The following is a 25,926-nucleotide window of genomic DNA, read 5'->3' as shown; positions in this document are numbered from 1 at the left end:
CCTTAATTCAACTCCTGAAGATGCTCGCGGTAGTGCATGGAAAAAGTGCAAGAAATGCTCATCTCACGACTAAACCCTGAAGGCCATGCATGAATTATGAGTGGCTGTGAAAATCTACACGTGAAACTGGTTTCACAAAACTTTACCTGCATTCAAGTTGTGTCTGTTTATAAAACAAAGTATACATACATGCTGAACACCGACTTTTATATTTGTAACATAAAATGTGTATTTGATACGTTCGTATTAATTTTCGAAATATAATGCCAGTTCCATAATGTGAAAAATGTGTGTTTTGTGATGTATATGCAGTAGGACACTGTTGAAAAAAGGAGTTTAACTGAATTAATAGCCTGACATTTTATCAATATTAAACGTTTCTCATAATCTATATTATTAGAATTCACTGTTGATACAGCATAAATATAAAGCGTCTGCTTCGTAGCCAAAAGGAAAATGACATTTAGGCACAATCAACCAAAAGGTTCCTTGGACCAACATTTTGCAGGAGCATTTGTTTAAGAAGGCAAGCCCTGAATTCATTATCATATTACAAGGCTCTTCAGAAAAATTATGGCTTGCAAGACAAATGCTTCTGTTATTAAAACGGTTGTGAAAAAGTGCTTCATAGATCATCAGATTCCTCGAGTATAAATACAGATTCTTATTCTAAAGAAGATCCAACAACAAAAACACACGTGTGAGCATAAAATATGCCAAAGAATCCCCCAGATAGTCCATAGACTCTCGGTGGATGTGCTGCTGTTAAAGCCTGCATATTGGTGGTGCAGTCAGCACCACGCCTGTCCACCAATGTCTATCCAGTGCCGGTGTTTATACTGCAGCTGGTACTCATTTGAGGGCGAGCCAACCTCGCGGAGGCCCAGGACACGTTCCGATACCATTTGACACAGATGTCATCCATGGCGAGGAATCTAACTCAGGTCAATGGGTTCGTAGTGAGATCCGCAAATCACTCTGTTATCTCTGCACCTCCCCCCCCCCACTCTTTCTGTCTCATATACTATACTCATCAAATACACAACTACACACAAACACACATTTCTACATGACAACAGCATAGAGTTACTGGGCAGATACATAATGATACAAATAAGGATGCTCATCATAATATATCCTGACACACAACAAATTACAGCTGTTGTAAACAAAAGGAGTCCAACTTGAATTTAAAACTTCAGAGAACGAGGCAATAAAACAAAGCACAGCCTGTACACAATTTACCATGGCCCTTTGTTGCTACCACACACACTGTGATGAATGCTAGTCATTTCACAACTTCCCCAAGAAATAAAATATTGAGCCCACACCAAGGTCTCAAGATATTGCCATCCATTTGCACTGAAAATTCAACTTATGCTCATTTGAACATAAAATTAAACGCCGTGTCATGCATCAGACACACATTAAGACCTTTAGCTTTTATTTTCACTTGGGGAAAAAGTTAAGATTTGGAATCCGTCATTAATCCTCATGTTTTAAAGAACTGGCTTTTGCATAACAGTCGTAATCATTGCACTGAGCGCATTACATTGTGGCTGTATATTATCTCTCGGCTTTAATGGCTTAGAGTTTGTGACCTGTCGCTTGTAAATGTTCCATTCTTGGATTCAAGGCCAGGACCTATGAGACCGAGGCTGAGCCACAAGGCCAAGCCAAGTTCAAAGCCAGGAGTATTTTAGATTAAGGTCAGTGTCAAGGCCAGTCAAGGCTGTAACCTCAAGGCTGCATCCTCTAGGCTGAGGCCAGTGTCAAGGCTAGGACCTCGAAGCCAAGTTCTTGGACCGAGGCCACACACCCGAGGACAGGGGTCAAGGACAAGACCTGAGGAAATGTCCTGAAGCTGGCATTGAGGGCGAGGGCTGGTCTTGAGGACCCAAGACATGCAATTGTATGACACCAACGTGCAAAACAGTGGCTTAAAGTTATAATTCCCAAACTACATCAACTCGAAATGTTTGAAAACTAGTAAAGTATGGCTCCTTTCATTTAGTCAACATAACATAAAAAAAAATCAGCATCACGAAGCTGCCTGTTTTACTACTACTACAAGTTTTTGTTTGCAAGTGGAAGAACTGCAGCTATTGTTCACTGTTTAGTCTCATGTGATTCTCAATGGAACTATATTAAGCATTTCAATATATTCTGAATCACTACGATTTCAAAGAATAAAATATACACAATAACACCTCGATATTCGAGGTAAATGCGTTTCTGGAGCTTCGTTCGTATGTTTAAACTTCGTATACTGAATATGTTATGACATTTGTACTATGAGGATGCGTTCCCAGCCTTCGTAACTTATTATTTCATACTATAAACACTTCATAACTTACCATTCATATTATAAACAAAGATAATTTATATTGAAAATAAAATGACATGTTATGTTGTACAGTATGAAAATAAAACATTGACTTAAATAGAATAAATATATTGAAGAGACTTAATTTTATTCACATTTATATAGTACCAGAGATTGATAAATGTAATGTTTATTCAGTTATTTGGCTAATTATTTTAGTAAAAAATGTATGGTAACCATTAAAATAATCTTCTTGGTTCTTTCGGTAAAGTCACGTAGAAGGGAATTATATTATATTATTTTATTATGTTGTATTTTTATTATTTTATTACTTCCCTTCTACGTGACTTTACCGAAAGAACCAAGAAGATGAATCCCTGCAGTCACGAAAGCTTTAAATCATTAAAATAATGGTAATCAATCCAAAGTTTGTTGTACTGAAACCTCGCATGTCGAATATTCTCACAAGGAATTATTACTTTTCTTCAATGTGAATAACTTCCAAGAAAATCCAGGCCACCACATTTGTAGCTGGAGCACCACCTGCTGTAATAATACTGCATCGGCTGGAAACTCGAAATGATATGCCCATGACAGGATGTTGGAGACGTGTGAATGTACAAGCAAGAAGGACGGGGAAGATTAATCCAGAAATACGCGATTGCCCATTCTCACTGTGTGCCATAGCAGCAAATGTGTTGAGCTCAACTCGGGCGTCATCGTCATTCTGGTGGTCCTCCCTATATTTAGTTCCTCTCATATGGAGAAATAGATTTGATGGGGGGGGGCGGGCAAGGTTATTTTATTTCATATTTGGATCCAAATCTCCTTCATCCACACATTACAGACATAAGTTTTATATCAAATGGAAGCTATTCATTTTTAAATGTCACCTGCGGGAATGCAAACCATTCACGAGTGGTGTTTTTTTTGTTACCAAATATTTTTAAAAATGACACGACAGCCAGAGAGAGCGCCGCCTACTGGTGGTGTACGGGAAGCGATCGGCCTGCGACGGTGAGTCAAGTTCAAGTTCATTTATTAGGTATAGCCCTGTGAGCCAATCGGCTCTTGAGTCGGGTGCAACAGCAACAAACAAAAAAACAAAAACATGAACAAAAAACATCCTAAAGTGAATATGTGACTGAGTGCAAACAGAAAATCCAAGAAAAGACAGTAAAATATTGCAGAAAAAGCACCGTACACAAAAATGTGCAAAAATCCCAGTGGGATGCAAGTCAAACAACAATAATCACAAGTCTAACTCTGTACTACAACAAACAAACATGGCCAAACCAAAAAACTTATCGAAAATCACCAAAATAAAGCCATAAAAGCAATGAAACAGTGGTCATAGGAACTGTGACCGAATTTTCACAATAAACGACGTAAACAACATGTACTACCAAACTCTGCAGCCATAGCTGGCTGCATGAGTCACTCCACAACAGTAGGAGCATCAGTGGGAGTATCAACGTCGGCCACCGTGGACGAGCGGAAGATACCCGAGCGTGTGCATCGCAATAAGACCACTTGGACAAATAACGATGGTTAGGGTCAGACAATGAAGATGAGTGTACTGTGGGTCGCTTCAAGTTGCCCAATCCGCATTTATTTATTGTGCCAGGTGTGAACTCAAGAGACCAGGATGAGTCTCATTTGCAGCAGTGACCCTGCGTGTCACAAAACACGGCACAAGCAAAACAATGAAGATAGGGTGCAGCAATTAAGCGATTAGAATTCAAAGAAAAAATAAACTGTCACAGCGAAGATCCCGAGGCTCAAACTGGCAAACTAAAACAACGTGAAAGAGGATCCTATGGGTAGCTGGAAAAAATCTCCCTGCTGTCCTTCACAGTTCCCTTTGTACAGTCTTTACAAACATTGCTGTATCCCTTGTTGGTTTACATGATAGTACAGTAAAACCTTGGATTGCGAGCATAATTCGTTCCGGAAACGTGTTTGTAATCCAAAGCACTCGTATATCAAAGCGCTATATCAGTTGTGATCACGTGACGCTCGGCAGACAAAGCGTGTCCGTACTTCTCTTATTGTAAGACCTCGCTCGTTAAATCAAATTTATATTTATAAAAAAAAATTGCTCGTCTTGCAAAACACTCGCAGACCAAGTTACTCGCAATCCAAAATTTTACTGTACTATAGTCAACCTATATCTGCTTAATTTTCCGAGAAGCCTAGATTTGTAATTAAAATTCCTGTGATCAGTCAGGAGACAATTCATCTAATCCACTTTTCACTGCAGGGAATTTCATATTTAACTTTGATTTAACATTGATTTGTGTTTATGTAATATTTTCGATTCCTTGCGTTATACGGTAGTTTTATTTTTATTTTATTTTAGGTTTGTTCTGATTGCTGTTTACTTCGTTGCTGTAATTTTGTTTGTTTGTTGGTTACCCAGGGTCAGTCTCGCAAAACCGACTCATACTGGTCTCTTGACTTCCCACCTGGTGCATCATAAAAAATAAACTTGAAAACGTAAACACCAGGACACACATCAATGGCAGCAAAGCCAGAGTTGGGATAATAGTCAAGTCCTACCATGTAAGGGTGCATGAAGGAGGCATCCAGACGACATGGAATAATGATCGTGATTAGAAGGGCAACACCTCATATAATCATAGGTGAACACCTACAGACACTCAAAATCTTAAAACGAGCTGGTGATTCAAGAAATAGAAAAAAATGTCAAGGCATCATGCACAAGCCGGCATAGTCAGGTGCTAATCTCTGTTGGTGGTAGAGTCTGTGGCTGAAATCCTACATTCCTAAGGCAGGGAGGGGGCCAGTCTATCCATAGGACAAGGAATATGCCAGAATAAGAGCTTCCGTGAAAATGTGTGGGCATGTGACGATGTGGTGGAGGGTGGGACTTACCACGCCGATGGAGAAGTAGTTGTTGATGATGGAGTAAGGTACAGGGTCGCCCTTTTCGTCGAGATCCGTGGCAACGACCTCGATACTCCAGCGGTCCAGCATGAGCGGAGTGCTGTTCTCCACGTCCTTCAGGGTCTTGCGCAGGCTGCCGCCCTCATAACCTGAAACAGACCAACATCTTAAGCCTGTCATCCCTTTGAGGGCGATAAAATAAATACCACGTTGTAGGACGTGTAGAGTGGTAACAATGTGCAGATAATGGTCCCCCCACCAGAACTGTGTGAAATTTCCACCATTTGCTACTGATAGAGATAAGTGCCGCCTCATTGCGCTTTGTCTGTAAAAGCAGGGCATTGTGTGCTGTGCCAAAGCCCAATCTCACTCGGCCTGCAACTAAACATAACAGAATTTTAAGAATAATATTCACAGGAGTAGACCGTTCCCACAGTGGTTGTTCGTACACTGAACTATGAACCAAAGGAAACTGAGTTCGATTCCCGGCAATGGCTAACATCATTGGCGAGTGAAATCTGAACCAAGTCCTAGATGCCTCCTTCATCAACCTGCACTGACAAACATGGTGAAGTATAGTTAAACACCCCTCGTGATCGACATGGTGTAGGAATCTCCAGCAGAAAGTTAACAAAAGGGCTGTAAATTATTTAATGACTATCAGAATACTCACAACAAACTGTTATTTGAATGGTTAATGAAGTTTGTTGCAGTAGACATGGTGTATCCCAAATATATGAACATTAATATGTTCAAGGCATTTTAGTTAGCATTGGAAATGGATTCGTGCTATTGAGTGCTTAAACACTAAAATGGCATCTTAAAGAACTTTACAATGCAAACAAGAATAAAAAAACACATCGAGGGAAACAAAAGAACATTTCAAGAGGAATAAGAAACTGAAGAAGAAACACATTTTTGACATTTTTTTGTTGTCCCGCCTGTTCCGCCACCTCCGATTCACACAGTCGGATACGCATGATGCGAACAAAGCTGAACATGCATACATAGGGGAATGGAATCATGAAAGGCACCTGTACCTACACACAACACAGGATGCCACAGTCCAGAAAACGAATGATGTCCAAGAAAAAGGTCCAATAACAGGATAGCACAGACACCATATTAATACTCTTAGTTCTTTCGGTAAAGTCACTACGTAGGTAAAACATGAAATTCAAATTAATAAAAAATAAAATAAAAAAAATCACGACGTTTCGGAGGCAACACAAGTCTCTGTCATCAGGTGGGACCGTCACAGCCAGATTTGCTGCATCAAGTGAGGCAGGGATGCAGCAAATCTGGCTGTGACGGTCCCACCTGATGACGGAGACTTGTGTTGCCTCCGAAACGTCGTGATTTTATTATTAATTTTTTTATTAAATTTAATTTCATTTTTTACCTACGTGACTTTACCGAAAGAACTAAGAGTATGAATCCTTGCAGTCACGAAAGCTTCAAATCTAGAACCATGTTAATAGATTACAGTGCATGTAGGTTTCGTCAATGTGAGCATTGGAGGACCGTCGCTTACCGCCACCCCAGTGCAGACACCGAGCCAGATCATTCCCTGTGCCAAGAGGAAGGACTGCTACAGGTGGACGCTTTGGCAGAGAGAGTTTGTCTGGAAAAGAAAGTGGTGTCAGTACAGATATAACTCATCCACTACATCGAACGCTATTTTGACAAAGTTGTCATAATGACGTATGATTCTGCAGTGCCGATAGGAAATTCATTCATTTGTTACATACCGATGCAGTCCAAAACCCAGCCCACAGTGCCGTCCCCACCACAAGTGAGCACTCGGAAATCGGGGACGTCACGAAAGAAGTTCAATCTGTCAAAAAATGTAGCATAAATTAAGGGACGATCTCACATACAATGCACTGTATAGTCAGTCAATATAAGCATAGCTGCTCCATGTATATGCTAGGCTGTAGCCAAGGCGACATATGCACGTAGCTCCTCAGTATATGTTCGAGGCTTTACACTTAAAGTTTATGTGTGTGTAGCTTGGGCTTGTGTCTGCTCTGTGCATCCCAGCCATGCATTGGCACGGGTAAGAGCCAAGCCCAGGCCAGCCTCCACTAGACCAATCATGCCCCACGCGCCCTCCCGTCTTGCCTGAACACCACATCGGGATCATGCTGGGAATCAGGCAAATTCTATTTCAAAGGATATTCCGATCAATACCAGTCGGCAGGTATTGCAGTCAATTCCAGCAGACCGGCAGCACCAAACGTATTTAAAATATATGGCAGATACTTAGGTAATACGTTTATTGGCTAGTATCAACACCAATACCCGCCAGCCAGTATCACCACAATTGCCATTGTAACATTACATAGGCATCGCCATTCATTTCAATCGTGATTTCAATAGGCCCTCCAGGTGCCAAGGGCCCACCCTTCTTCCATGAATATCATGCTGGACTCCGCACAGCCTGCTCCCCCACAGCGATTCCATAATGCAGCCAATCCCACCATCCCAGAGACAATTGTATTTGATACTAAGATTGGGCTGGCGACTCCAGGCTAGAAATTATGAGAATCATCCAACTATGGTTTTTACCACACCCACCCATTGTGTGTCATGCCAGCAGCTTAGTAACAGAACTAGGCCCATTAGTATGAAGACTAAATGCCACTGAATTAAGGAAAACATTACACGATGTGGAAAGAAAAAGCAAAGTTATCCACCTTGGACTTCATTAATTTGTCAAAAGTATATGTGCGACTACCACATGTAAAAAATTAAGAGCTATGTTCTCATGAAATGGCTTTAACGATATGGGTCACATCTGCAAAATGTTTTTTATAGACCAGTGGCTGAACAGTGAGTGATCTATCATTGGTTCATGTCTTGATGGAATGCAAGACGTCATCTGCAAGATTCCTGGCATTTGCATGCTAAGTATTTTGAAAACACTGACATTCAACAAAACATGCTGTTATACGGACCATCTATTGTCTGTTTGTGGGTTTGTTTGTGGGTTTGTGTCTCTTCAAGCACTTGCGAACAATTTGCCTCTCCAATGGTGGGGTTTACGTGAAAAATATATAGCCAGGTACCAAGCCGTAAGCCCCGTGGTGAGCAAGTGCTATTCCGTTTTCACATCCGTCAACTTAAAATTTGTTTAATTAGCGATTTAGTGCGATGTGTGCGCGCTTAACATGTATTTATTTATGACGCGTGCACGACCATACCAACTCACGCGCCTTAAAAATGCTATAAAAATACACTAAAAGCTGACGTTAATTCTTCACTGTGTGATGTCCCCCCCACCCCGATGTGTGCAGTTATTACTACTATACAGTCGCTAGATGCTACCACTATAGGCCGTAGATATTACTGCAGAGCGGCCGGGGAGATCGTAGCTGGGGGGGGGGGGGGGGTCAGGTGTAAGCAGCCCAGCCTGCCAAGGTGCCACCTCGGCCGGCTGGACATTCTAGGCAAGGCCGGAGGCTCTGCACGGGACTAGGCCTCACCACACCACTCTGTCATGTGAGTACTTTGTGCTATAGAGTCGATAAATACTGCTATAGAGTCAGCATGTACTACTGCAGTGAAAGCAGGTACCACCACAGTATGCACTGCTGTATGCACTGCCGTAGTCATAGCAGGTACCACCACAGTCAATAAGCACTGCTGTTAGATTTTTAAGAGTAGTTTTGAAATATTTTTAAGACCCGGGCAACGCCAGGTACTTCCCGCTAGTTTAAACTAAATCTGCGTTGAAACGTTTCTTATAAGTGAGAGTCTGCGTTGTGCATAGCCAATAATCGAACCTGGATCACTGATGCCATAACGCGGTGAGCAGTGCGTTAACCATTAAGCAATTTCTCCAGCTTTCATATAACTCCGCTCACATAAACACGCAAACACGCACACACGCGCATATGCGCCCGCACGACTAAACTTGCTTTTCTCATAGATTTTCCCTGTACTGCTACTAACTTTTTAACAATAACTTCTGCTGTCACAGATGTCCAATCATCTATAAGGATTCATGAAATTAAGAGAGAGAGACTATAAGTATATAAATCAGAGTATACGATTGAGACCAAGACTTGCAGAGTTGACGCTCACATTCAGTTACAACTGGTTGGATCATGCAGGGGCCTCCATGCAATTCTGTTTCAGTGGTTTTGTATGCTTTGCATTTTCACGTACCCTGGAAATGGACCACCTTTATTGAGGTTATACACTTGCCGAGGATTGAGAAGGTATTGAAACTTTCGGAGAATTCTGCAAAAATTGAGTGAAACAACGTTAATGAAAAAGCAAAAATTTGGAATGCACGTTTTCTATCTATCAAATCATTGGTTATAAAAAATATATTCACAAGTTGTGACAATGCTTTATAGCTGTTACAACAGTCTTAAATATAAAATATCCATTTTGTTCAAATTACTAATGACAGTACTGTGCATGCAATGTCTTCTTCAGTGTTAAAATAAGAAAATTACAATAAATTTTGATAAAAATTGCTTATATTTTGATGTACTTTGCTGATTTTATAATACACTGATTTTGCATTACAAAGTAGAAATAATAGTTCATTTGAAGTGAATCAAAATGTATTCATTCAAGCTGATTAACTTACGAATCGGTTCTCTTTAATAATTACCACACAAGCCATGTACCATGATTTCTATGTATTTTATAACTTGTGCCATATTATAACTGTCTGTGATTGGGTAGAAAATGTCACATGTAGTTGCTTTCAATAACAAAACATTTGTTTACTGCATCCAAAATACATTTATTCAAAAATACATGTATATAGTGTTCACACAAATACCCAATGGAAAATGTTACACTTTCAAATATTTTTTATGAACTTTTATTGAAAAGATTGAACTTACTATAATACAAATATGAATTACAAAACCATTAACCTGCATTTCTACGTGAGATTGTCAGCAATTGATGGATTAGCCTATAAAATAAAGCAAAAATATTAACTTTGTCACACGGTGCAACAAATGTTTGAAACATATCGGCTTAGATATTTATGCATACTGCATTGCAAAGTTATTTTTTTATTAATATAAAATTAAATTATCTATATTGTTAAAGCCATTTAAGCAAAATTAAGGTTATAATTGAACTTCAAGGGTAACTACAGCAAGCTTAATTAAAGCTGTGTATGTGTCATAATATGTATTTTATTGGAACAAACATATACAATTTAATTATGTAAATAGTATTAAGGAGGAATTCAACATATCCAAAGGTTTCTTTGAGCAAATGAGTTTGTTTCGCCATGTATTGTCAGTGCTCTCTTACTTTTCTCCTTGTTTGCCTCCACTTTTTGGATTGACAAAAACTAGCAAGGGGTGGGTGCCAGTAGTAGGTGTAATCTACAGACACATGCAAGAAAAGATCATCATGCAATAATAAACCACACATTCAACGTAAAGTTGGAAAAATCATCGCTGCGATTTTGCTTTGGAAACCAATTAATTTCAAATGCTTTAAATGTTGTTCACCAAAACGTTGCCTTGACACAAGATATATGTGGCTCAGTAAGATGCCGTGATGATGTAAGAGTGGCACTTGGGGGTCGGTCGAATGTCGACGGTGCAACAGTTGAGAAAGTCGACAGAAGAAAAGAAATAACGGCACCGTACGGTGATACATATGACATCGGTTGTGTTGAACTCTTACACATGATTAGCTGCTACCTAATATACACTACTTAACTATAACACAATACTTATCGACTAGATATTAAGTTTGCATAGCTACAATGTCGTAACAAATTTCACACAATAGAACTTAGCTATTTCGAAGCATTGGCTTTCAGTGCAGGCTCCACAAACAAAATCATTTTCCAGCAAAATAAACTCCCTCAATCTACCAAGCATGCACCCATTTGGGGTGACATGTGCAAAAGTCTCAGATATAAAAAAAAATTCTGAGCAGCAGTGTCATGTTTGAATGTTATACAGTGGTCGAGAGTGAAACTTACTATCTCATGCTCTATATGCTGTACCTGATGGACAACGTGCATATCAGACGTATTCGGCGAACGTGTGTGTGTGTGTGTACACTCTGCGGTGTTTTGAGCACACCATGTTGCTGTGGCTTGACAAATGCTGATGGTGCCAATGCATCGAAGAAGAAAAATATCATAGGCAGTAAATGTTGTTGGCACATTCCTGTATGTACAGGTTAATTACAAATGGGGGGCGGTTATAATTAATGCAAATAAAATAAAGAAACGTGAGCATTATACTTCAACTGACATTTGACAGAATGGTTCAAATATGATTGGGATGCATCTGTTGCGACAGAGCATCATAAAATGTAATTCTAATTTGGCCCCATATCTACTCTCTCTGGCCTTGCTATGTGTTATGTAATGTAGACCATTGCCCAGTATGTATTTATGAATGTTGAACTTCTTTTGCACCGTACATAGCCAACCGTGCTAATTTGAAGCCTAGTCTATACTTTTCCTTTTAACATAATGTCATCAATGCATGTGTTGTTGTTTTTTTCAAACAAAGAAACACCAACAGTAATACCAGAGGAAGAATACTTTCACAAGTGCCAGTGAGTCAATCTTTGCATCTGTGTGTTATTAATATTGAGTGATTGATTGCTGCACCACCCAAAAGCACGTCTGGAACCGGCGACCCTCTGGATTGAAAGCCCAGTGTGCTGACCATTACACCACAGCAGCATCCGGGGCTCTGTGTATCTGTGCTTTTTTCAGATATCTTTTTTTTACCAAACTATTTTTTTTTACCAGCAGCATCTGGGGGCTCTGTGTATCTGTGTTTTAAAAGATGTTTTTTTTTACCAAACCATTTTTTTTTACCAGCAGCATCCAGGGCTCTGTGTACTACCAAACCAGTGGCCATGGCCAACTCCCCCACAGCTGCACCAGACACAGACCTGCAGAGCGTGCCCGTCGCCTGTCACCGAGTTGGTGCGCTGAAAACGCCGCAGTACGTCGTCGTCCAGCGACACGCCGCTACCACTGTCTGTCCTCTGCACCGACATCTGTCGCTCCTGTGGCTCACATGTCCATATACGCACACGTGCACACACGGGGGAAAACGGAGCTTTAGCGTCGAAAGATGCCAGGTGTCTGTAACCAGCTTTGATATTTATAGAATGTACAGGGCGTCCAAAAAAGTCACCGCGCAGGCAGAACTGTTTTATCATGTATTCCCGGTGATTGGTGAAATTGGGAACCTTTGACTTCCAATTATAACCCAACGGGTTGAAATGTCCTGGAACACACAATGCAATTATTGGGCTGTATGTCCCTTATTCCAAGGGTTACTTCCATATTCAGTTCACCCAGGCTGTGAATATTTTTTTACGTGTACTTTGATCACTCTTTAAAAAAAATATTTAATCTTCTCTTGCCTGTAAATGTCATTTTTTGTCTGTCTGTGTGTGTGTGTGTGCGCACGCTTGCGAGGGATTTGGCTCTCAAATGGTGGGGTTTACGTAAAAAAATAGCCAGGTACCACGCCGTAAGCCCCGTGGTGAGCAAGCGCTATTCCTTTTTCCCATTAATTAGCGATTTTGTGCAGTTTTCATTAATTTATGTATTTAATAGCGTGCTATCGACCATACGAACTCACACGCATTCGGTGGTGGGGAAGGGCACTACCAAGTCACACACATTCGGTTGGGGCGAGGGGTAAATTTGCTTTAGCGTTAAACATGCTATAAAATAAAATACTAAACGCTGAGGTTAATTCTTCACAACGTGATGTCCTCCCCCCCCACCCCGATGCGTGCAGTTACTACTATAGAGTCCGTAGATATTAATATTATAGCGCTTAGATAGTATTATTGTAGTGTGGGCGGGGGGGATGGTGGGGGGGGGTTCTGGTGGTGCAAACATTTTCCTCGCAGCATTCAGTTGGTGCTCACTATGTTGTAAATGTCAGGACGGTATGAGTACCAATTATGAGATATTAAGTTTAAAACATTGTATCATTGTACTTTTTTGTCAGTATCAAAGTATGAAAAATAAGAATAGGTTTTACCCTTTCTGGCAATAAAACATGTGTTAAGATGTTCAAACACCAAATAGATACCTATTGCAAGAAATCTATTTGGTTAAGTTAAGTTGGCTAAGTTTTGCCCTCTCCTGGCCAGCTGGCTCAAAAGCGTAATAAATGAAATGAGACGGACGTGTCTTCGCGTGAATCATGCAAATCGCCTCACCAGAACCAAGGGAAAGATGGAGTTTGGGGGAAGGACGTGGTCCTTTAACTGACCGCAGTCACACTCCGGCTTCACGTGCGAAGCACACTTGTTGTGCAGCTGCAAGGCAGGATGCAACAAGGCAAGTCATACAAGTCATCTAAAGGCAGTTTCTCCAAGGGCTTCCACAGAGGTTTCTGGAGGCAATTCCAACGTGAGCCCCCCCCCCCTATTTATTTGTATTAAAAATGAGGCCCGTTGTGCCGCCCTCTTTTGTGTGAGGCTCAAGTCAAATTGCCCATTTTGCTGCCACTGCCCACCTCTCGGTGGCCCTGGTTTGTCCCCACACATATCTTTTAAGTGCACAGGCTTGCGTTTACAACTAACATCCTGGTGCAATCATGCTCTTTCTGGAGCACGTAAAAAGGGCCATGTAGTAACCAGTGTAGTCTGCGCTCCTTCAGTGGAGTTTTTCAAATCGACACTAACTCTCTCTCGTAGCTAGCAGACCTCGACATTGGCATTTAACCGCTGAACATATTTCCACATGCAAGAATATAATGGAACACGCGGCAATAAATGATTCCACCATGCAAATAGATTTGCAGATATTAATACAACACGTAAGATGTTAAATGTGTGTGCTTTCATTTAACATCATATTTTATTCATGTGTAAACAGCACGTTATTTAAGATGAGCAGGACATTAAAGAGTTATTTAAAGCATTGTGGTTTTAAAAGTATCATCATGCAGTAACAAGGCTTGGGAAAATAATAATTTAAACCAACATGAAATTACAATACAAAAAAATTGTACTTCTTCGGTAATGTGTTATTATCAAATGTGAACCCAGTACAACTCATTTTTTAGAGTACTAAAACACAATAGTGCTGTCATTCATTAATGCATTCATCTATAAGCGTATTATTCTGTCATGAGTCATGCATTTTAGGAATCTATACGGGGCATTTGAGTTGCGTCTAATATCCTTTATTCCTCATTGTAGGCTCTCCCCTCCAATACAGGATGTGCTCGCAAATAGAATCGGCATTCAGAAATTAAACATAAAAATCCCAACAAGAGTACTGTATATTCATTAAGAAATGTATTCAACTTCTTGGTTCTTTCGGTAAAGTCACGTAGAATGGAAATAATAAAATAATAAAATAAAACATAAGATAATACTCACGACGTTTCGGCCACAACGCAAGCAGCCGTCATCAGGTGAAGACCAGGTCTGTCGGGGAGACAGCGTCATTCAGACGCTGTCTCCCCGACACTGTCTCCCCGACAGACCTGGTCTTCACCTGATGACGGCTGCATGCGTTGTGGCCGAAACGTCGTGAGAATTATCTTATTATGTTTTATTTTATTACTTTATTATTTCCATTCTACGTGACTTTACCGAAAGAACCAAGAAGATGAATCCCTGCAGTCACGAAAGCTTTAAATCGAAATTTAAATGTATTCAACTTATTCACGGTAGATAACCAATACAACATGCATTCCTTCGTCTAAAATCCCTGCACAATCAAAAACGTAACTATTTTTACGCATCCCATCAGCTCTGCAGCCTTATGAATGATATCAGCAACACTGATTCAACACAAGCAAAATCTGGATTGGTTTTGACATTCAGTACCTCATCAGCAGATTCAGGCTTGTTTGAACCAATGCTGGTGAGAGCTGCCAGCTGTTTAAAAGCGAGAACCCCTCTGTAAGTTATGGGTCTGAATTTTATGCAAAACGATATAACACATTACACAACTAATCATGAGCATTTATTGCGGATAATATTAATTTTGTATTTACACCTTTATATATGCATGTACACAGCTCCCTTATTTATAAAACTATGGTTTGTTGTCATTTTATCATTTATCCATCCCACTAATTGACAAATTATTTGGGGGTCGCAATTTGATTCAGCTTCCAATTTTTTTGTCTCGTTTGTTCCATCTCATTTGTTCTATTTTTCCCTAAAGGTAACATCATTATAGACTTTGCATGCAAGCACCACGAGTGTGAGAATTGTTTAAATTCACGCATTACTGAGTCAGTCCTTGCCTAATAATTTGCACTGTGAAACACGTTATCAAATGACAGCATGTATTCATGCATTTACATTTCATACTCTAGCACCCGTTTACCCACCACTATTTCTTCTCGCAATGATAATAAAAATTGCTGCTGATTTTGTGCATTTGCTAAAGTAATGTTGTCAAAAGTGTTACACACACTAAAGTGGATATCTGGCTAAAAATGAATGGCATGATAATAAGAAACGACCAAAACCAATTAACTTTGGCAAGCAATGACAAGTGCTGACCGTTATGTGACACCATACGCAGTGGAGCCCCGTAAGGCCCTGGTAGCACTTGATGCTCTTATGGCACTTGTCGCATTTGGCAGGGCAGTTGCCTTCCACCCAATAGTGGTCCATCACCTGCACAAGACAGAGAGAATGCATGATCACATCATCCGTTGGCACTTTCAATCTCAAAAGTCCCAAAGAATGCAGCTGCACAAGTGCCGAGTGTTGAAATCCGAAATCCTTAAGATTTTTATCGTCAAAATAATAACACGTATGTACAGGTACACAATTACGCGTCGTGTTCACTTGGACAAGCAGAAGTCTTTATTGTTGGGATGAAAGTATTTATTCGAGTGAATGTTTGAAATGATGAGTAAAGATCAGTATACTCACGGTGGCACTCTTTTTGGACTTGGCGTAAGTGCTGATGCAGTTTAGCGGCGCCTTAGCTACACACCTCTCGTGGACCGTGTATTTACAGACTGTAAGAAAAATATTCACGGGAAAACATGGACATCAAAAGTGTTAAAATAGTACTGTGGCATATTCCAAACTGTTTGCACCAAATGTTTTTTTCTATTGTATAAAATCCAGTCATTCTCAATCTACCAATGGATGAAAACCTCCCCAACACCATATCAGCCAGGGTTTTTTTTTACCAGTGCCAGATGGTGTGGTTGAGGAAGTTGGAGAGGGCATAACTGTTTCAGATATCAATTGCCACTGATGATAGCCATTGCCAGGAATCTAACTCAGGTTGCAAGATTCATTGCACGGAGTGCTCGCCTCTATACCACCGCACCACATCATGTGGCGGTTAATTCGTGAATCTAGCTAGTCCTAAATACGAGGGTGATTCTACGACTGTCGATTTGGTATGTTTAAAAAAATCCAGGGGGCATATCCGTGATACTCGTGTGCAAAATTTGTTTGAGATTTGCCCACTAGATAGTGGACACATCACATAATCAAAGATGGTGGTGCCCTTGTACAAATGTACATTAGAAGAGCTGTACATTGATCTTCATTGTTGTCCTCTGAGAATGTAAATCAAAAAAAATCTATAAACAATAATGAAGCGACAAAATGGTCACAACTAAATTAATTGTAGTAATGTTTACAAATGGGTAGATCACTGCAATAAGATAAAAAAAATGAATTGCCTTCGTGTAGGAATATGACCATTAATGCATAACAAACCATTATGCTTTATACTCTGCCATTAACAGACACACACTCTAGATATTCAGTGATATTAAATATTTAATTACTTGCTCCACACTTATCCCTGTGACCATTGATGTGAACTTACTTTTTTACTCCCCCGTCAGCAAAATTCAAACTCTCAATACAAGAGATGTTTTTTGGGAATTGAAGCATTAACTGCCCTACCAACTCTGTCATAATCCCAGACACACTCATGTCCTAATTTCAGCCAGTGCACCCATTTGTAAATGCTACTGCACGGAACCCGTCGACACACCCTACATCTTCGCGAGCTTGCGGTCGGAGAGGCTACCCCAGCATCTCTCGACTCACATGTGCAGCAGAGCCCCTGCTTGCCCAGGCCAATGAGCATGGCCTTGCAGAAATTGCAGTACGCCGGTTTGTTGAAGTGCTTCAATTTCCACACGTGCTGTCCGTCGTCCTTCACGTTCTGAGGGGACATTGGCGGGCAACGTTTATTGCTTCAGACACTTAAAATATGCAATGAAACGTTCGTCAGCCATAGAATCAATACTGTGTACAGTAATGCAAAGGCGTGGAACAAATTCAAACCATGACTGCAATCTAACTCATCTGAACACACTGAGATCGTTCGAAATATTGATAGGAAACATTTGTATTGCATTGCCACAGCTTTCTTCGTAACTCAAGTGTACAGCTATGGGTTTGTGCTGCAATTGCAATGAACATAAGGCACTCACAATGCAAATGGCGACTGTACCAATACTAAACCATTGTAAGATAGGCATTTTATATTTTGTCGACCTTCTATAACACGTTATAGACGATACTAAAATGAAATAAAAGGAGGCTGTGATTTTTGCAAAATTTGTGTTGCGACGCTTGTCAAGGTCTTCAAATGAAGAGTAACAAAAATGTTCTTTAGATGACGAATATCTTTTTTATGGGGCATTATATGGAATCACAACGTGTATACATTGACTGAACTATGGCTGAAACTTCGATATGGCTCAAGTACAATGAGAGTCTGTGCCCATGAGTGTGGGTGTGCAAATCCATCCTGAATTATTTGAGGGACAGTGAGTGTGTGAAGATTGGGTCATGTAACCCGCATGCCCAGCCACCGCATGCCGAAGCAGCTTCTCTTTGGCTCAATATAGAGGTCTAAAAGGGCACAACACGGGCTGCAGAAGAGATGGACTGATTCGGTACAGGAGGATGTGAAGCTGAGTGGACTTGCCGAAGACTGGTACCAGCAGTGTCAAAATCGACCTCTATGGAGAAGGCTCGTGAAAGACGCTCCCGATCAGTTGGAGGCAGATGCCCTCCAACAACAACGAAGGGCAGAGGAGCGACGCTCACAACAACCAGTGGAGCGCCAAGCGGCTAAAATGCAGCAAATTGGCACAGTAGAGGGCACAGCTGCACGTCATTTCAGTCAGCCAACCCATGGCACCTGGGTCTGTCCCGTGACCTCCTGTAAGCAAGCCTTCAACACTTCACAGGCGCTGTGGTGACCATCACCGCCACTTAGTGGCGAATTGCGGGTGTTGTTGATGTGTGAAGGTACAAGTGGATGCAGGGGACGAGGGGGGGGGGTGTTTGTATCAGTGTACGTATGTGCACATGCACTACCAACCGACTCCAGGCCGAGAAGCACGAGCAAGGGGATTGTCGTCATACCACCCTGTATCCACTCTTCCAGAGACACCGTGCCATCTTGGTCATAGTCGATCTCCTGCATCATATCGCGAAGGATCTGCAAAGTACACAACACCCGTGGCTGAATGCATTGACGTGTATTACAGTCCTGCTGTGCAATGAACCCGGCAACCCGAGTTGGATTCTTGGCCACGGTTAACTTCAAAGTGACGAGTGATATGAGAACCAGTTCTCCCCTCCCTCCTATTTACCGACCCACACTGACTAGTGCAGTGAAGAATGGTAAAAAAAAACATGACTGACATGGCTTGGAGAGGCCTTCATCCACTGGTGGATTGAGAATGGCTGGAATTTATTGTATATATTTACAACCACGTGAGAACCAATTCAAATGGTAAATAGCATTGACAAGGGTCACAAGTGCATTAAAGTACTTCTTGAAGTACAGCGGGCATGTTGCTCACAGATCTCTGTGGCATTTGTGAGTGTTAACCCCTCATGCATGTCGGTTTTCAGTTGTCACTCTGGTTCCTGCCCTACGCAATATATAAGAGAAACATTTTGGCAAAACATTCTAAGCAGGATTCTCAATTTTTTGTTAAAGTATTGAGATTCAGTTTTGGCTCTCTCCGGGGTAGTAAATCCAGGCTTAAGGTGTAAAATAAATAAAAGACTAATCATCTTCCTTTGTTATGAAGTCTCAATAATTTACCCAAATAAAATGATCCGTCTGCTCAAAACAAATATGGTGCTTTTCAAACTGAAAGTTCTGCAGGACATTATGCAAGAAAAAAGGAAACGGTTCACAAATTGGGCTTTGTCTCAACAATTACAAAATTCTACAAGAGCCAATACGCATTTACATTTCCCGGATAAAAGTCTCGTTTAATATTTACCGGTTTCAGCTCTGTAACATCCCACTCTAAGTATTCAGCCACGTGCATCATCTGTGTGATTATGCGGTCCACCTCCTGAATGCAAACATTAAAAAAAGAGAAGGAGAATAGGATTATTCCGTGCCCAGTTACATGCTAATTTCTCACTTTAAAATCATGCTAATCTCTTACATTAACATAGCCACTTCCGTAGCCAGTTACATGCTAATTACTCACATTAACATCACTAGACCCAGCCACTCCTTTATAACCCTTGGGCTAAACCCATTTCAAACCTTTATAACAATCTGCATCAGCAGCAGGCCATGCTTTCCCACCTGATGTGCCCGAAACGTCGTGATTTTTTTTTTATACCTATGTGACTTTACCGAAAGAACCAAAGAGTATGGATTCCTGCAGTCACGAAAGCTTCAAATCTAGAATGATTATGTGGATTGACAGCAGCTGTCCAAACATCACAGGAATAATGCATTTTCAGGGCAAATCGGAACGACCATTGACTTACAAATCAAGACTTTGGCCACAGTGCGCTTTTCTTACCGAGCTGTCGAGCAGTTTATTGCTGTCGGTGTCATACAGATGAAACATAACTGAAAAACAGAACATAATCAAGCATCGTTTTAAAAAAAGTCTACATTGCTCAGCTATTTAAATCAGATGCCACAGTATTGGATGCGACACTGTATGTTCATTTGGGAATTTGGTGGCTTGAGAACAGACGGAATTTATTGCATTTAAATGTAACCAAGTGAGAACCCATTCAGATGATGAATGTCATTGACAAGGGCGACACGTATTACATTCTAAATTTCGATGAAATGTATTAAAAAATTAAGGGTGTTTTTTACGAACAATTTTTTCAGATTCGTGTGCATTCTCAAGATTGGCAAGCAGCAACCTTGCCTCTTCTATGTCTGCAGTCCCAACTTGAAACCTATGGTGGCGATGTTGAACCACGAATAAATAATCATACATACTCGAAGAGCAATCCCAGCCGATAACCTCTAGGTGGGATTATATGGTATGGCTTTTGAGATGGGAAGTTAAGACAGTGCACTACTGTTGGTTTGTTTTACCCCAGGATAGGCAAAACTTCCGACAGTGAAGTTCCAATACCAATAAATGTACACAAAACATAAACACACGAAGCACGATCCAAATGCAATACAGTACAGCGATGTTATATGTATTCCTGAATTACTCTATCGCTTTTATGTTTGTGATAGAAAGATACCTCATTGGCCATGTACGCTAATCTGAATTCATAAACTTGTTTTTCCCCAGTGGTTTTCTTCCAAACAGCACCGCTGATTCAGATGAAAGCTCCTACAGAAATAGACTCCTGCCAGTGGGTGTTTGCCACTGACCAAGACAATCAGATCTCTGTGTTAATTGGAGTCAACGTGACTCCAATTAAACTGCGTTATACAATGCGTTTCACACGAGAGAGACTTGTGTGTATCGATAAGTCGGACTGAACACAACATTACTGCTGCTCAAAGAACTCACAGGATGCCGATTGAATACCTCAACGAAAATAACGCTGAATAGACCTGAACACATTTGATTGATGGCATCAATTTTTCTATTAACATTTAACAGTGAGGGGAGGGGGATGATTGAGTTCACAGTGATAAGCAAGAGGGGCAATGATGCCCATAACGTGTGGGAAAATGACTGGAATCGGTGACACACGGAAAGGAGGTGAAGTTTGTTACAAACGGATTTCATAGCAAGCTTTAAAAACCTCTGTGTACCTGAATGGGCCTCTGCTAAAGTAGAGAAAAATAATCGTGGCACTTGTACTTATCACATGTGAAGTCTGGTTACTCTAAGCAACTCTCAATAAATAAAGGGCTTTTTTAAGCCAGGTTACACTTTGACTTTAGTATTTTTAAAGTGATATGGTTAGTGGGGAACATGCATGTGGCCTCTGCAGAATTAATTAAGAAGAGCGTTTTGTTGAAATTGCAAAGCACTGCAAATGGTTCTCAAATTTCAGGATGTCTGCTTGGATTTTCCCTGTTCTGGACGTTTCCATCAATGCATTTAGTGCCACATTCGTCATACACATTATGTTCGCATTATTTTTGCCGCTGTCATTATTAAACATCACCTCTGTCAATTCTGGGAAGAGTCATTGTGCAGCATAAATACATGGAAAATATACAAATTGTTCCTATCTTTAAAACAATTTAGAATTCATGTAAAACATGTGGTTTGTCAGTAATCCCTTAACAGCACTGTTTTTTCAAGTATACAGCAGGCTATTCTTTTGAAATGTAACACGATATATTCCACCCCCCCCCCCCATCTATTTGAGCATAAGCAAATAAGCATCGGAGCAGCAATATTCTGTATTCTGTGTTGTTTGGGGCTCACCCACATAACAAACATGTAACCATCTCTTAATGCTGTGGTTGCCCTGGAAACCTGTACACGTGGCATTTTACACTTGTGCCCAGTGTGCAGGCTTTTCGAGCTGGCAGGCAATGCCACTCATCAGCATGGGCTGCAGGATAGCACCGTTAGCATGCAGGGCATGTACCCAGCCGGCAGGCCTATTTATGTGCGGCATTCAGTCACACTGTGTTGAGAGTCTACGCTGTGGAAAGCACTCCTGTTGTGCGTGAATGAATCACTCTGCTTGTGATTTCTTTTTGTTACCCATGTAAAATATGTCTCTGTGAACATCTTAGGGCATTGTAATATTTAGGAAAAAAAGGCAATGAGACTTGAGGATGTTTTCCTTTAACCTCGCTGTTTCATCGTGGCGGCACAGAAGCCAGTTTTCTACGACTTGTGGAATGAGCCAAACGTTGATGTCTCGTTTGCATAGATAAGCGGACGTCAACTTCAAATTTCGCCAAAACGTCAACAAGGGTTGATATATGTTCAGTGCTGCTGGAAACCAGATACTGAAAACAAGCAATCATTTCAAGATGACCACGGTTATATTTTCACAATTCCACATCAGATTTCTGCAGCTGCCTCCACTGAATCAATATATTATTGGATATTTGTCATCATGTGGCAGAGTGCCATTTCAACATAAAATGCTGGTAACACCATAAAATAAAATAAATATATAAAATGAGAATCTGGTCTTCTGAGCCATGCTGCATGCTGTAATGGGCCTTATCCTCCTTTGAACAAAAATACGTTTTTTTTTTTCTTGGACGAATGCTTCCAGAATCAGGCTCCGTGACTAAACTATAATGAAATTCAAGGTGTAGCCAAATTCTGGGTGAAATACTAGCAACTTGCGTCCCCCCCTCCTGTCCCTAGCTTTGTTTCAAAGCAACAACGAATTAAAAATGGTGCATGGACCCTTTTTCATCCTTAGTGCATCACTGGAGCCTTTAACAAGCTGGGAAAGTGTGTAGACTTGCTAGCACTGTATTGGCAAAGGATACATGAATAAAGTTCACCAAATGTAATAAAAACATTTATTTTCATTGAGTTTCTCAACAATGAACGTCAGGCTTCTGCAGCTGTGTGGGTATACGCAGAAAATATATACCACACAAGACGCTCTTAAAATGTATGCAAATAATTTAAGAGAATTGCGTTTTTAACAAATAAATTGCATTCTAACAATCATGAAATCATGTGATTGTTACCCTGAAAGATTAGACCATCCAAATAAAAGTTCATCTTTTTCCATCCATCTGAAATTAGGAACAATACGGATCTATCATATAGTATAATCGTACCTTTTGAGAGGATCCCATTTCTCTCCATGAAATGCATATTTCTCCTTAAAATATATTTTTTTTATTTACTTATTGAATTTACTGCATATATACCTTACATATGACCTGGTTTCTTGTATTGCAGCTGAAATGGGGACAAGTATCCGTTGCTTGTTTTACAAGACAAACGCAAAGGAAGAAAGCCCTAATTGCTGCTGGGACTGGTGACATGGGTGGTTAGTTGTCCATGTCAATTAAATGTTGCTACCTGCACGAATAATATAGTGATATGTTGCGTTCCACTTTAACCATTTAACTTCTAGAAACAAATCTCTCATGATAAAATATACATTTGAACAAAGATTGCGACTCCAAAATCCTCTATAAGTGACCTTTATGTTTTATAAAGGTCCATTATTTTTTTGGAAAGGTAACGAAATATTCTCTCCATGCCCTGTCCCATTTATTACAATTATAAACATGTTTTTGTAAGATTAAAGGTGCAGCCCTTACAATTGCTTGCTCAAGCCACTGTTGGTAGAAGCCCCCCCACCCCCACACTTGTGGGAGCTCTAGAGAAGCCCTCTGGATGGTGTTTTGGCCGACCCTTGCACGCCGGCCAGACATATCTGAAACGGTGAAAATACCCATATATATAACATGTAGCCTGCCGATCGACTAACTGTGCTGTATCAATTTATACTGCTGAGGGTCGACAGAGGTGGGGAGGGGGGAATTTAGAAACGTGCTCGTTGTTTCAACCCCAATGCCACGAAATCGAACTGGCAATCTCTGGATTGTCCAGTTCGCTAACCATTACACCACCAACTGTAACAAATTTTAAAAAAATGTATCACTTCTACAAAAAAATCTTTACCAATTCGCTACATCTACTGTTTACAAATCTGTAAAGTGCTTCTCTCAGGCTTAATGGTTTTAATGTATTTTTAAACGAAAATTTTTCCAATATTATGTAAAGTAAAATCAAGAATAGAGTTATTCTATCCACCTAATATTCACCATGGAATAGTGAGGCAAGTCCCTTGTCTGCTTGGCTACTGCCAGTGAAAACATGTACATTTGTGGGCCCCCTGCAGGAACCAGATAGAATCCAGCCACACAAATGCACCCAAACACCAACAGTTAAGTTTGAAAGTGCGTTCCATATAAATAGACAATACATCTGGGGGCTTCTAATTCAACTTTGCGAAGTAATGACCGTTCCTTATACATAATGCAACATATCATGCAACACTGACCGACTAAGTGTCCGCAGAACAATGCAGGGCCCTTCATTAGCGCCCTATACTTGATATGCTCGACTCTACATTGTAAAATTGTGGTCACTACAACAGTGCATGGGCTTGGAGTGACTACGCAGAGGGCACTGGCTAATGAAGAGGGCGAGTGAGGAACTGAGCTGCTTGGGCATCTCATAAGTTACCCCCCTCGAATGCCCCCCTGCTCTGGGGTATTTGGCACGAGCACTAGCTGGCTGTCCCAGCCTGAAACAAAGCAATCCATCACGGTGTATAGCACGCAAATGCAATGGTTAGTTCACTAATTGTGTGGGAAGCAATGAGTAAATACCACCTATGCATACACAATTACCCACTCCCACAAAGCGTTTTTTTGGTTAAAAAATATTTTTTTCCCCAATGTAGTATAAATGAAAACCATAAAGGACTGCGTTGGTAGTGTTGTGTAAACACACAACGCAAAACATAACACCTCACGTTGGGGTGGAGTGGTGAGTGAGTGGATTCATGAACTGTGTCATGAACCCACTTTACTGAGCTGGATTCCCATCCGTGGCTAGCATCAGTGGTGAGTGAATCGTGAACCAGTCCTGCCCCCCCGCCCCCCTTCATCAACCTGCACCAACCATCGTGGTGGTGTGATGTTAACTACCTCGCCTGGCATGTAGGAGGTCGTGGGTTCGATCCCGACCGTGACGCCTGCTGTATATTTGGAGTTTGTATGTTCTTCCCGTGGTCGCGCAGATTTCTCTCCGGGCCCTCAAGTTTTTTCCTCCACATTTATAAACATGCGTTTTGAGTAATCGGGTGCTATACACTTCGTTAAGCTATCATTTGTTGCAAGGTCGCTTCTGAAAATTAGCGATATAGCTCAGTGGGCCTTACTTGGTCAAATAAAAAAAAAACTGTTTATAGTTTATAGCATGGAGAGGCCTTTATCCAGAAATTGATTGGCAAAAGGCTATTAAATATTGTTACTATTATAACGGAACATTCTGCACGGTAGTTGGCTAAAGTGTTGTACAATGCCCCTTGTTCATTGCAGTATGCAAAAGAGGTGCCATTGTGTGCAGAATAAATAATGAATTTGTAGAGGCAAACCACATTGCAACAATACACATGAACAAACTGTTTCAACTCTTTGGTTCTTTCGGTAAAGTCACGTAGGTATAAAATCAAATAAATTAAATCACGACGTTTCAATTGCAACACAAGCAATCATCATCAAGTGGGAAAACCACAGCAATCGAAACGTCGTTATTTAATTTATTTTATACCTACGTGATTTTACCGAAAGAACCAAAGAGTATGGATCCCTGCAGTCACGAAAACTTAAAATCTAAACTGTTCAAAATGTAAAGAAATGCATTTCAAAATGCCATTTCATTCAACATGAAAAAATAGTGATCTATTAAAGGTCTGACTTGGATCATTACAGCTTTCTGAATTTGTGTCGCCCAATGCTGTCTATTTGCACAGGACACCAAAAATTA

General features: G+C 40.7%; 1 protein-coding gene across 6 annotated transcripts in view; it reads right to left on the bottom strand.

The window, feature by feature from the left end:
- Nucleotides 1-25,926, bottom strand: part of LOC144728885 (diacylglycerol kinase beta-like) — a 139,134-nt gene that overhangs the window by 51,390 nt on the left and 61,818 nt on the right. For 4 of the 6 annotated variants that reach the window (XM_078608612.1, XM_078608602.1, XM_078608647.1 and 1 more), the window contains 13 exons: nucleotides 20,020-20,069; nucleotides 19,480-19,554; nucleotides 18,561-18,680; nucleotides 17,273-17,390; nucleotides 16,127-16,215; nucleotides 15,749-15,865; nucleotides 13,440-13,537; nucleotides 12,146-12,278; nucleotides 10,529-10,602; nucleotides 9,410-9,484; nucleotides 6,988-7,073; nucleotides 6,771-6,860; nucleotides 5,225-5,385 (listed from right to left, as the gene is read on the bottom strand). In XM_078608612.1, coding sequence (XP_078464738.1) covers nucleotides 5,225-5,385; nucleotides 6,771-6,860; nucleotides 6,988-7,073; nucleotides 9,410-9,484; nucleotides 10,529-10,602; nucleotides 12,146-12,278; nucleotides 13,440-13,537; nucleotides 15,749-15,865; nucleotides 16,127-16,215; nucleotides 17,273-17,390; nucleotides 18,561-18,680; nucleotides 19,480-19,554; nucleotides 20,020-20,069 — 1,286 coding nt within the window. Of the gene's footprint in view, nucleotides 1-5,224; nucleotides 5,386-6,770; nucleotides 6,861-6,987; nucleotides 7,074-9,409; nucleotides 9,485-10,528; nucleotides 10,603-12,145; nucleotides 12,279-13,438; nucleotides 13,538-15,748; nucleotides 15,866-16,126; nucleotides 16,216-17,272; nucleotides 17,391-18,560; nucleotides 18,681-19,479; nucleotides 19,555-20,019; nucleotides 20,070-25,926 lie in introns of all 6 variants that reach the window. The other 2 variants (XM_078608631.1, XM_078608640.1) reach the window with 2 other exon arrangements.

This window comes from Lampetra planeri, chromosome 2, assembly GCF_965212315.1.
Source record: "Lampetra planeri chromosome 2, kcLamPlan1.2.h2, whole genome shotgun sequence".
NCBI lineage: Eukaryota > Metazoa > Chordata > Hyperoartia > Petromyzontiformes > Petromyzontidae > Lampetra > Lampetra planeri.
This window is presented reverse-complemented; position numbering and strand designations above follow the sequence as displayed.